This window comes from Triturus cristatus, chromosome 1_2 (genome assembly GCF_964204655.1).
Source record: "Triturus cristatus chromosome 1_2, aTriCri1.1, whole genome shotgun sequence".
In the NCBI taxonomy this organism is placed as follows: domain Eukaryota; kingdom Metazoa; phylum Chordata; class Amphibia; order Caudata; family Salamandridae; genus Triturus; species Triturus cristatus.
Window position 1 is genome coordinate 925898674 of NC_140580.1, and position 12157 is coordinate 925910830.

At 49.1% G+C, this 12157-nt stretch overlaps 1 protein-coding gene across 16 annotated transcripts in view; it reads left to right on the top strand.

The window, feature by feature from the left end:
• Window positions 1-12157, top strand: part of KIF1B (kinesin family member 1B) — a 1461559-nt gene that overhangs the window by 1408318 nt on the left and 41084 nt on the right. For all 16 annotated transcript variants that reach the window (XM_085609808.1, XM_085609814.1, XM_085609823.1 and 13 more), the window contains one exon: window positions 11919-12037. In XM_085609808.1, coding sequence (XP_085465934.1) covers window positions 11919-12037 — 119 coding nt within the window. The remainder of the gene's footprint in view (window positions 1-11918; window positions 12038-12157) is intronic.

The window sequence follows — 12157 nt, forward strand, 5'->3', positions numbered from 1 at the left end:
TGTTTACGGGATCCACTATCATCTGTAGTAGTGTCGGATATAGCAGACAAAGCTTGGAGGATGGTAAAGGATCCAATTGGGACTCTGACTTGATGGACTGAAGGATAGTTGAGAAGGTAGAAAGTCATGGGGAGGCCAACATGACATAGTAGGAGCCAAATCAAATCTGTTCACAGTATCATTAAGTTCTTGAGAATTATTCGATGGGTGGTTAGAAATGGTTGTAACCGTAAATAAGGGATTGCTCTTAGCATCTTTAGACAAATGAAGATGGATGTCTGTCACCTTTTTGATGAAGTAATGGGAAAGCACCTCACACATTATGAAGATCAGAGAGTTCTCTAAACACCTTGAAGAGTGTCTCGAGGCAGTTGTGGGCATGCATGATTTTATAAGAGTAGAAAGAGGCACGAGCTGTTCTACAAAGTCTATGATAGGTTGATTCTTTGAACCAGGGGGTCGGCAGTAGAGATCTAGCTGAATGAAGTGAGGAAGGTGGCAGGATGACATCCATAGATTTAACCATCTAGCTGTCAATAAGTTCCTGATCATGATCAGCCTTTTCTGGTAGAACCAGTTTAGTGCGCCGAAGCTGCAAGTTTAATACCAAGTCTTCTAATTTAGGCCAGATCCTAGACTTAGTGACTTTTTTATTCAACACTTTCAAAGGGTTGGCAGGGCTCTGGATAGTAAAAGGAACAGCGCATCCAGTGTATTCGGGCTACAAGACCAATGTTTCAGCCTCTATCCTGTATTTCGGTGAGACTGATTGAGGCTGCTGAGTCTCAATGCCTCCTGCATCCAGTTGATTAAACATGCCCATTGGCATATGCAGGCTCTGCAGTAAGCACAGCATCAAGGAAATCTATCCGATCCAGATGTCGGAGGGAACTGCAAAATAACTGCAGTGGTTGCTCACAGACCTCGATTGGGTCAACGATAGCCCTCTCTCTCTTCCCCACCCAAATCTCACAGTGCTGACAAATACATCACTCCTGGGTTGGGGCAACCACTTGGGAGAAGTGAAGATCCAAGACCAGCTTTTTTATGTAGTAGTGTCAATGTAGGGGCACATCATGCAAACAGTACAGATGACCCTTATTGTTTTACAGTCCTTAAATTAATAATTGCTTTTTATGTAATGTACCAAAATGAAGTACACTATGTAAAAAGTCCAGGCGATACCTATTGGCTTAGATGGCTTAAAAGAATAATCCCAAATGCTCTGTTTTTGGCAGTGTGGTTGAGCAGCTTAGGTTTATCAGAGGGTAGTGTTAAACAATAGTTGTACACAGAGTCAATAAATAAGACACACACTCAAAAAGAAATCTGAGACCAATTTAGAAAAATAGCCCAGGTTTTAATATAATTTTATATCCCAAGAACATCGGAACCAGATAAGGACTTTTGGAGTTTCCGTTTTTTGTGGAAATAGAAAAATACAGTTGAATAACTGTTTTACGGTTTGAGCCTCACACTTGGTAATGTTATCCTATGGGAGCAACATACACTGCATAGATAGACTTGCAGTCTATGTCTAGGATTTAAGGTGCTTAGGGGCCAAGGTTCAAGAAACCACCACCACCAGTAGTTCAGTTTTACCTGCCCTGATGTGTCTGGGTGCAGAGGTGCTGGTCGCCTTGGTAACCTCGAGTGCTACGTGTTTTAAAAGCTATGGAAAAAGACCTTCAAAAGAAAGGCTGCAGGTGGGGACTTGGAGACAAGTCCGGCAAAACCCAGAGGGGGACTCAGCTTTTGAGGATCTCTAAAGCACAGGGACACAGTCGGTTTATGTGAGCCCGGGCTGAGGGTCTTGGGTGCAGAGATGTTTTGTTCTCTGGGTTGCTGTAGTTAGAGGCTCTTACTTGGTTTTGGCGACCTGGAGAGGGAGAGAAAAATGGACAGCAAGGCCACTCTTGATGAAGACCTCAAGGATCCTGAAGTCCCTCGACAACTGGCCGGGGTTGGTGTCTGGATTGGACACGTAACAAGCTTTGGTAGTTGTAAGGGCTTCGGTACCCGGGTATTGGTCCTGTGAGGCTCTGGGAGGGGTCAGCATCTTGCGACTTGGTGAAAGCAACAGGGATGGCCTCCTGGACTCACAACATCCTCTTCCTGGCATGTTGCTCACTTATTGGGCCCGATAGCCAGCAAGACGAAGTACTATGTTGATGCAGTCGGTGCCTGCAGGGGGATGCTCCTCCACCGCAAGAGGAATGCAGCTTGGTTGTTGAAGGTAAGAACAGTCCTCCAAGGGTTTGGGAAGACTGTTCAGCTTCTGGACGAGTTGGTCTTTATAATTGTCGCGGTGCAAGCAGCCAGCCAGGGTTTGGCGGAAATCTTGGTGCGAGACCTCTGTTCTCACAACTTCATCTCTTCTTTTTCCTTCCTTTAGTTCCCAGTAGACAAATCTGAGTTCCTGGTGTCAGGGGGACCCCTAAATATGATTGTGGGGTAATTAGGGTAGTATCCAATGGGCTAATTACCCCTGGGCTGACTACACCCCCTATATGAACACTTCCTGTGGAGAGTAGGCATAAACCTGACCCTGAGTTCCTAGTTTCACCAATTTCAAAATAGTGAAACCCTTTTTTGGCTGTTCACTGCATGTGGCCCACCTTACGGATGTGCCTAGGCTGAAAGCGCAACACAACCACTGACTATCTAATGCTCGGCTTGCTCAGGTCCCAAATGGACCCCAGGCAGGGGATTGTCATTCCCCAGGTTTAGGGGGGGGGGGGGGGGGGGCGTTGTTGGGTATCAAAGGCGGCAGAGGCTTTGAAGCCTTCGGCCTTGACATGCTAATACGTTAGTCATTCTGCTACACTGGTCTGAAACTCATCTGTGGTGGCATGCTGAGAGATACCAGTCAGCCAGCACACTAGAGCACCTGTAGGTTTTCAGGGGTCACCTCTAAGGTATCCTCCGCGTGCTTGTAGTAATAAATTTTGTACTGGCATCAGTACAGATTTATTAAGACAAGGTGTTTGATACCAAACACCATTGGTTTTATTGCAGCCATCATGTAGCTGGGTAACTCGTAAGGACTAGTGCCCAAGACATGTCCTTAAGATGGCTGCCTGATCACTTGCAGTATTTAGTAATGGAGCTAGACATCACAGGGGCTTATCTGCTAATGCATATGTGCCCTCACATATAATATAATGCACCCTGCCTTAGGGCTCTAAGGCCTGCTGTTGGGGTGACTTAAATATAGTACATGCAGTGTACCTTGGTATGGCACACAGGGAGTGTGCCATGTCATATTTTCAAAATGGTTTGGATCTTGCAATGGCAGCCTGCACGTAGTTTGAGTCGGCCCGTATGGGTGGCATAATACATGCTGAAGCCCATAGGGACCCTCTTTAGTACCCATGCCCTGGCTACCAGGGGTACCATTTACTATGGACTTACAGATGTGCTAAGGTCCTTGCCAATTGGGTTATAATCAGACATTTGCCTTGTTTTAAGGGAAAGAGGCACTGGCACAGGGACCTAGTTAGCTGGGACCCAGTACACTTTCGCACTTTCAGTCAAAAAACATCAATACTAGGGTAAATAGTGGGGGTGACCATGTCAAAAACTGGACTTTACTGTCCGCCTTCCCCATCCCATCTCCCTCCTCAAAAATGAAAGAGAATGAAACTAACCTTTCCCAAGAGAGTCTTCATTGTCTAAGTGGAAGAACCTGGAAAGTCCATCTGCATTGGAATGCTCACTCTCATGTATGTGTTCCACTGTAAAGTCCATTAATTGTAGGGACATTGACCACCTCAATAGTTTAGTATTTTCCCCTTTAGTTTGCATCAGCCATCTGAGAGGCCTGTGGTCAGTTTGTACATGGAAGTGAGTGCCAAACAGGTATGGTCTCAGCTTGTTCACGGACCAAACCACAGTAAAGGCTTCCCTCTAAATTGCACTTCAAAACTGTTCTCTGGGAATTGCTTCTTTCAGAGTGTCAAAAGCCTTTTGGCAGCTCACTGTCCAGTTTACTTTCTTGGGTTGTTTCTTGGTGGTCAGTTCTGTGAGGGGTGCCACAATAGTACCATATCCCTTCACAAACCTCCTGTAGTACCCAGTCAAGCCAAAGAAAGCCCTGGCTTGAGTCTGGGTTGTTGGAGCCTTCCAGACCAGAATAACCTGGATCTTGGGCTGTAAGGGTTGAACTTGGCCACCACCTACAAGATGACCCAGTATACAACTGAGCCCTACCCTATCTGTCACTTGCTTGCCTTGATAGCGAGGCCTGCACTATGCAGAGCCTCAACTACCTTTCCAAGGTGGATCAGGTGATCCTGCCAAGTGAAACTAGACTGCAATGTCATCAAGATATGCTGCAATAAAAGACTTCAGCCCAGCCAGGACTTTGCTCACCAGCCTTTGGAAGTTGTCAGGGGCATTCTTTAAACCAAAGGGCATTACAGTAAATTGGTAATGTCCATGTGGGGTCCAGAATGCTACTTTTCCTTTGGCTCCTGGGGTTAGACAAATTTGCCAGTACCCTGATTTCAAATCAAAAGTACTGAGAAACGTGGCTGCACACAACCTGTCAATCAGTTCATCAGCTCTTGGAATAGGGTGTGCATCTGTCTTAGTGATTGCATTAAGACCCCAGTAGTCCACACAAAACTTCAGCTCTGGTTTACCTTCTTTGGAATGAGGTTTGAGGACTAAGAACCCTCCGCTGGCCCAGGACTCTGAGAGTTCAATCACCCTTGACTCCAGTATCTTGCTGACCTCAGCTCTGATGCTTTCCTTGACTTGATCAGACTGCCTGTAAATTTTGTTTTTGACAGGTAGGTTGTCCCCAGTGTCCACATCATGTGTACATCAGGTTGTCTGACCAGGGGTCAACGAAAAGAGCTCAGCATACTGCCTAAAACTTGCCTGCAGTCAGGCTGATGTTGGGCAGTAAGGATGTCTGAAAAGACAACTCCCTCAGCAGACCCACCTTTAGTTTTGTTTGAGAGGAAGCCAGGGAGAGGTTTACTCTTTTCTTCCTGATCCTCATCAGTGACCATCAGCATCGTCACATCAGCTTTGTCATGAAAAGGTTTAGGCGGTTAACATAGATGGCCCTGTGGGTGGTCCTGCAAGTGCCTAGGTCTACTAGGTAGGTGACCTCCACTTTTCTTTCTAGGATATGGAAGGTACCACTTCATCGGCCCTGGAGAGCCCAAGGTGGAGCAGGTTCCAAAACCCATACCTTCTGCCCTGGTTGAAATTCAACCAGTGCAGCCTTTTGGTCATACCACTGCTTCAGGAACTCTTGCCTAGCCTCAAGGTGTTTATTTGTTTGTTTCATGTACTCAGCCATCCTTGAACAAAGGCCAAAAACAAAATCCACAGTTCTAAGTTTGGGCTTTTTGAGAGGCTTTTACCAGCCTTCCCTCGCTAGACTCAGTGGTCCCCTAACAGGATGGCCTAACAGAATCTCAAAGTAACTAAAGCCCACTCCCTTCTGTAGGGGAAAAGCAAGCATGGCAAAAGGACATCTCATCTCCTTCTGAATTTGTCACGTAGGCCCATGATTATACCTTTCATGGTCTTGTTGAATCTCTCAATTATATCATTGGTTTATGGGTGATATGGGGTAGTGAACTTATAAGTCACACCAGATTCATTCCACATTGCATTTAGGAAAGCAGACATGAAGTTACTACCTCTGTCTGAAACCACCTATTTAGGGATGCCGACTCTAGTACAAATACTTAAGAGGGCTCTGGCAACTGTAGGACGAGTGACCATCCTAAGGAGAATTGCTTCAGGATACTTGGTGGCATGATCTACTACCACTAGATTAAATCTGTTTCCTGATGTTGTTTGAGGATCAAGGGGACCAACAATGTAAATTCCTACCCTTTCAAAGGGAACCCCCAACCACTTTTAGTGGAATTAAGGGGGCCTTTGGTTTGCTGTCTATCATGCCACTGGCTTGACAGGTAACACAGGAATTGCAAAACTCCTTCACTTTCTAGGACATGTCTGGCTAGTAAAAGTTGGTGACTGATCTATTCCAAGTTTTATTAGGACCAAGATGCCCAGCTAGGGGAATGTCATGTGCTAAGGTGAGTAGGAACTCTCTTTACTGAGGAGGCAATAACACTGTCCTAATGGCACCAGGTTTGGGGTCACTGGCCTCAGTGTAGAGGGGTCCTTCCTCACAGTAGGTCCTGTGGGAGCCACTGACATCTGCCTGTTCCTGGTCAGCGGGTTCCTGTATCAGGCTGTCAAGAGTGGAACGGGTTTTATGTCCCTGGCACAGAGCTTCTCTAGAGGGTCCCCTTGCACCTAGGATCTCTGCTGTGTGAGGCTCTGGGGCTCAGTTCCCTCAAGGGCTGACAAGTCTGCTCTCTGAGGAGAGAGGACCTGAGCTTGGGTATCATCAGAGGTTGGTTTCCCAGCTTTCTTGCTTTACTCTTGTAGGATTGTGCCATTGTTCCAGGCTCCAATACCTCTTTTTCACCCTTGACTTTGCTTTGTGCTCCATATTTTCACACACATCCATTCAGGTATTCCCAGCATGGCTTCATGGGTTCTCATCTCTACCTCAGCCCATCCTGAGATCTCCTAACCATTACCTTGGAGACATTCTACTGGAATTGCAGAGGACACAACCACCTTATTTTAGCCAGTAACCCTTCCCAATTCCAAAGCCACCATAGCCATGGAATGAACCTTGACAATGTTATCCGCACTGATAACTGGATATGTCTGTCCAGTTAAGTACTTGTTGGAAATCGGAACTCTAGTTGGCAGAGGTATGCACCCTGTCGAAGTAGGGACCACAAACCTAATAAGGGTAAATCTAAAAGAGAGAATTATGTGTAGATTCCTTACCTTAGAATTACCCCCAAGCGCCAGACTGGATCCGTAGAATTTGTCATCAGCAGTACCTCTGCGCGTCGAAAGGTGGCGTCGGTTGGTTCATCGTTGGTGTTGTGGTCGCCGGAATGAGGTCATGGCAGCTACTTAGACGCCGCCCTTGCCCGCTGGCATCAGTTCTTTCTTTTTCCGCGCCAACCAGCGCAGATCCAGAGAGAGCGGTACCTCCAGTCAATTTTTAACTGACGTTTTGCTGACTTTTGCCGATGTCGTTTTTGAGTCTTCGATTCCTGGTGCACGTCAGGGATGCCCGGTTTCAAAGCTTGCGGTTCCTGCCGACGGCTGATATCGGTGACGGATCCGCACCACGTGGCCTGTTCTGTTTGGAACCCGACCACAACTCCAAGTCATGTTCCGACTGCAGGACCATGTATCTGAAGTCTTTCCGGGAGCAGTTCCGAAAGCTTCTCAAGACCCGTCAGTCCGCTGCGCGCTGCTCGAGGTCCAGGTCGTGTGGGAGGTCGAGGGAACGGTTGCAGAGCCACCACCACCAATCTTCTTCCAAGTCTTCGCACTTTGGTAAGTTGAAGCACAAGAAGAAGTCGAAGAAGCATCTTCGCTCTTCAACTTCTCCCCGTCCGTCGGCCGACGTGACGAGGGAGGCAGGTGGTGCGGCTCCGCGTGCGGAGCCCGCTGGGTCGTCTCCGGGTTTTCCTCCTTTTCTGGGACCCAGTGTGAGCCCTACCCAGCTTCGGAGTTTCTACGAAGCGATGCATGCCATCTTTGGGCAACCCGACTCCGCCTGTGTGCCTTCGGGCCCTGCGGACTCGGCTGGGGGCCCTTGGCTTTCAGCTGCTTTGGCCCCGGCAGGGTTCCCTTGGATCCAGGCCTGTTCCTCCCTGGTCCTTTTAGGCAGGATTGGCAACCAGATGAGGGTGAGGAGGGCTGGGAGCGATCTGGAGACCCTTTGACTGACCAGTTTGGTTACGAACTAGACTGGAGAGAGGAACTGGGGGAAGCCAGTGCTCTGGATACCTCACCAGACCTTGGCATGTTGTCTCCTCCTACCGTGGCTATGGAGGAGGGGAGCGTCTTATGCAGTGGTGTTGCATAGGGCGGCCGAGGCTCTCAACCTCGAGCTTCCTACGGTGGCAGTCAGGACTAATCTCCTGACAGAGGTGCTTCAACTGGCAGTGAGCTCTTCGGAGCCCCTGCTGCCATTTAATGAAGCCCTAACCGACATCCTTTTGGGCACCTGGTCCAGGCCCAACACTGGGGCTCCTGTGGATAGGATGATTGCCTGATGCCACCGCCCGGCCCCAGGTGACCCCACTTTCCTCTCCCAGCACCCCACCCCTGAGAGCTTGGTGGTCCAAGCCTCCACGTCAAAAGGCGCATTCCCTAACGCACCACCTGATAGGGAATCCAAAAATTTGGACCACCTTGGGAAGAAGATATTTTCTTCCTTTAGCTTGGGACTTCGGTCGGTAAACACCGCATGTCTGTTGGGCCATTACACCCACTCCGTGTAAATACGGTGGCGCAAGTGCTGCCCCAGTGCCCAGAGGAGGCCCGGACCGTACTCTCCCGTGCAGTTGCCGAGGTGAGAGACGCAGCAAAGTTTACCATTCGCTGTGGACTGGACACCGCCGACTCGCTAGGCAGGACGATTTCAATGTCGGTAGCCCTTCTACGGTACGTCTGGCTGAGGTTGATTGGTTTTTCAGGGGGTATCCAATCCACTCTTATGGACATGCCTTTTGAAGGCCGTCGCCTGTTCGGCGACAAGGCAGACAACGCGTTGGAGCACTTTAAGCACTCTTTGGCTACGGGCAAGTCCTTGGGCCTCTCCATCACCCGCCCTGCACAGTCTGCTTTTCGTCCCTTTCGTGGCTACGGAAGGGGTGCCCCGCCATGTCCCACCTAGAACCACAGACCGGCGCAAGCTGTTCAGTCCCTGTGCAGCTGGGGACGTGGGAAACACCACCGTAGTTCTGGGGGCCAGCGGGCGGACCAGTACACCACAGCCCCCTCTGCAGCAGCCTCCAGACCCTCCTAGTCTGACCTTTCAGGGCCACTAATCCCCAGTGAGCATCCGGATTCGCCATAACCTCCCCTACTGGCCCACCATCAAGTCGGACAGGTGGGTTTTTCAAATAGTCCAAAAGGGCTACTCCCTCCCCTTCGAGACTACCTCTCCATCCATGCCACTCAAGCACCATCGCATGTCGGAGGATCATCTGTCCCTTCTCCAACGGGATGTTTCGGCAGTGGGACCTGAAGTTCCAGTGGGCTCAACATCAGGGGAATCTGTCCGATTGCATCTGGATCTCAGAGAGCACTACACACCAATTGCAGTGGTGACTAACGAACCAGGATTGGATCGACGGCAGGTCCCTTTCCCTTCCCCAACCAGAGTTGACAGTGGTGACCGATGCATCATTTCTGGGATGGGGCGGTCATATGGGGGAGGCGGAGATCAGAGGCCTCTGGTCTCCGGTGGAGTCCGACCTCCACATCAACCTTCAGGAGCTTCGGGCGATCCATCTTGCACTAAAAGCATTCCTTTCCTCTGTCTGGGGAAGAGTAGTGCAACTGTTCAAGGACAACACCACCGACATGTGGTACTGCAACAAACAGGGCGGGGTGGGGTCGTGGACCCTACGTCAAGAGGCTCTCCGTCTCTGGACATGGCTGGAACATTAGGGCATATCCCTGGTGGTTCAACACCTGGCAGGTTCCCTGAACGTCAGGGTGGACTAACTCAGCCACAGGTGCCGGATGGATCAGAAATGGCGTCTTCACTCGGAGGTGGCGCACGGTCTTGTTCAGCAGTGGGGAGAGCATTGGTTAGATCTATTTGCCTCTGAAGAGATCGCACAATGTCAGCAATTCTACGCGTTGGAATTTCCAAGGCAGCACATGTGTGGAGTTGCGGTCTTCTATACGTTTTTCCACCTACACCACTTCTGCCCAGAGTGCTGCAGAAGATCAAGCGCGACCGTGCCCAACTCATTCTTGTGGCTCCGGATTGGGCACGAAGAGTCTGGTATCCCGAGCTGGCCATCGATCCTCCGATCAGACTGCCTCTTCTGAGACAATTCCTTTGCGGATTTAGGGATTAAACGTTTCCTCTCATTCTCTATTTAGTTTGTTGCTGCCACCACTCATGGGTTCTAGACCCATCTCATCCCTTTCTTATTTTATAGCCAGGAATTTGGCTTCAAGGGCTGCTCTTCTTGCTCGTCTCTCAAGAATTGCTTCTTCATAATCTAGCTCGTTTCTGAGCCTTGAGCTGCCTAACCTGCCCCCAGAAGGGGAAGGCACTCGAGCCACGATTTTAGGGTAGATGTGAGGAGGTACCTCATCACCATTTCTAGTGAGTTTAGGGGAACAATCTCCTGGAGAACTATCCCCACTGTCATGCTGACTGTCCCCCTCCTCTTCTAGAGGGGTGTCAGGGTCTTCTGTTAACTGGGCTGTATCAAGCCCTGCAAGGAGCTCCTGGAGCTGTACCTTGGTAGGAATTGAGCCAGTAACAATTGTATTACCCTAACAGAGAAGCCTCAACTGCCTTGTTTTAAGATGCAGGTAAGAGGTCTGGTTGAGCTCCTATACTATTCCCTCTCAAGACCCGTTTAGTACAGTTGGGGTCTTTTTAGAAAATTGCAAACATTTCTAAAATAATTATGTCCTAACTGACTAGTACACTTTTTAAATTTCAGAGACAATAAACTGGGAGGACTCACCACAAGGCCCTAACAGTTCAGATTAGTAAATTTGGAAACTCGACCCGAAGGTATCAGAGCGCTTTACATGATCACCAGTTACGTTGCAGATGGACACAGTGATTTTGTTAGGCACGGGGAGATTACGTTATTTGCCCAGAATCACAGGATGTTGAGCGTCCCTGCCAAGACTCAAGCCCAGTTTCTCAGCTTTGAGGTCGGCCGCTCTAGCCATTAGGCCACATCCTCTGGCGTCAGTGGTATCCGGGCTTGACACTCAACAGGCCTTGGTTGCGTCAAATGCTCCGGTGCTGTGAGGATTCTGGAGAGTCTAGCATCTCAAAATTCGCTGGAGAGATGGGGCTGGCCTCCTAGAACCACAGCGACCTCCTCTTGGCGAGATGCTTCCTCGGTGGATCCGGTGGTCAGCAGGACAGAGTACCAGACCAGTGCAGTTTGTGCCTGTAGATGCAGGGCTATGGTTCCTCCACCCCAAGGGAGATGCTGCTTGGTTGCTGTAGGTGCGAACAGTCCTCCAAAGGCTTGGGGAGACTGTTCAGCCTCTTGGTTGTCACGACTTTGGCTCTTCTTTATCCTTTCTTCTGTTCCCATTAGATGAATCTGAGTTCCTGGTCTCAGGGGGACCCCTAAATACTAACTTTTGGAGCATTTAGGGGAGTGTAGGGTAGTAGCCACTTCAGGTGGCCCACCTTAGGTTTGTGCCTAGCCTGAAAGCGCAACACGCCTACTGACTATCTAATTTCTTGCCTGCTCTGGTGCCAAATAATAATAATCCACATTTGTAAAGCGCGAACAATCACCCGTAAGGGTCTCTAGGCGCTTGGGGCCGTCAAGAAGATTAAGCAAGCTATTGCCCAGAGTCACATGGTGCTGGGCTAATCTGCCGCCGGCACCGGGTATCGAACCGTAATGCCCAGATTTCGGAGTCAGTTGCCCTGGCCGCGGCGCCACACCTCTTCTACTCCTGTGAGTATAAATTCAGCACGATGATGGCGCACTTCAGATTGATAAAGGCTGGTACACGTCCCAAAAGCACCTCTAAAGGACTTTTAAATTTCCGGGTCGAGAGAGGCCCAGCCTATTAAAGGAATGTGAATACTCCAGTCTTCGTGTGAGTGCTCTTTGTTGGACGAATTTGGAATTTGTTTGTATATATGACGCATTCCAGCCTATGCCTTGCTCACTGTGATGTATATATGTTTTTTTCCTACCATCAAAACACAACCCCCTTGACCAGCAGTCTGCATGTGTGTGTTTGGTTATATAGAAGCATACCTCTGTGCCTTCAAAACACCGAATATTCTTGATTGCTATGTGCTCATCTTTATTTATTTTTTTCCCCAGACACCGAATACCTTCGCAGTGTGCACCAACTACCGTGGGATCTTATTACAGGCCATCAACGACAAAGATATGAATGACTGGCTGTACGCCTTCAACCCACTGCTCGCTGGCACTATAAGGTGAGACAAATGCTTCTGATGGATACTTCTAACAACAGATTCCTCACGTTGTGAATATCTCCTAACACCAGACTGGATGTGGAGTTTTTTCTCAGCATTGTTCCTGCATGCTGGTAAGAG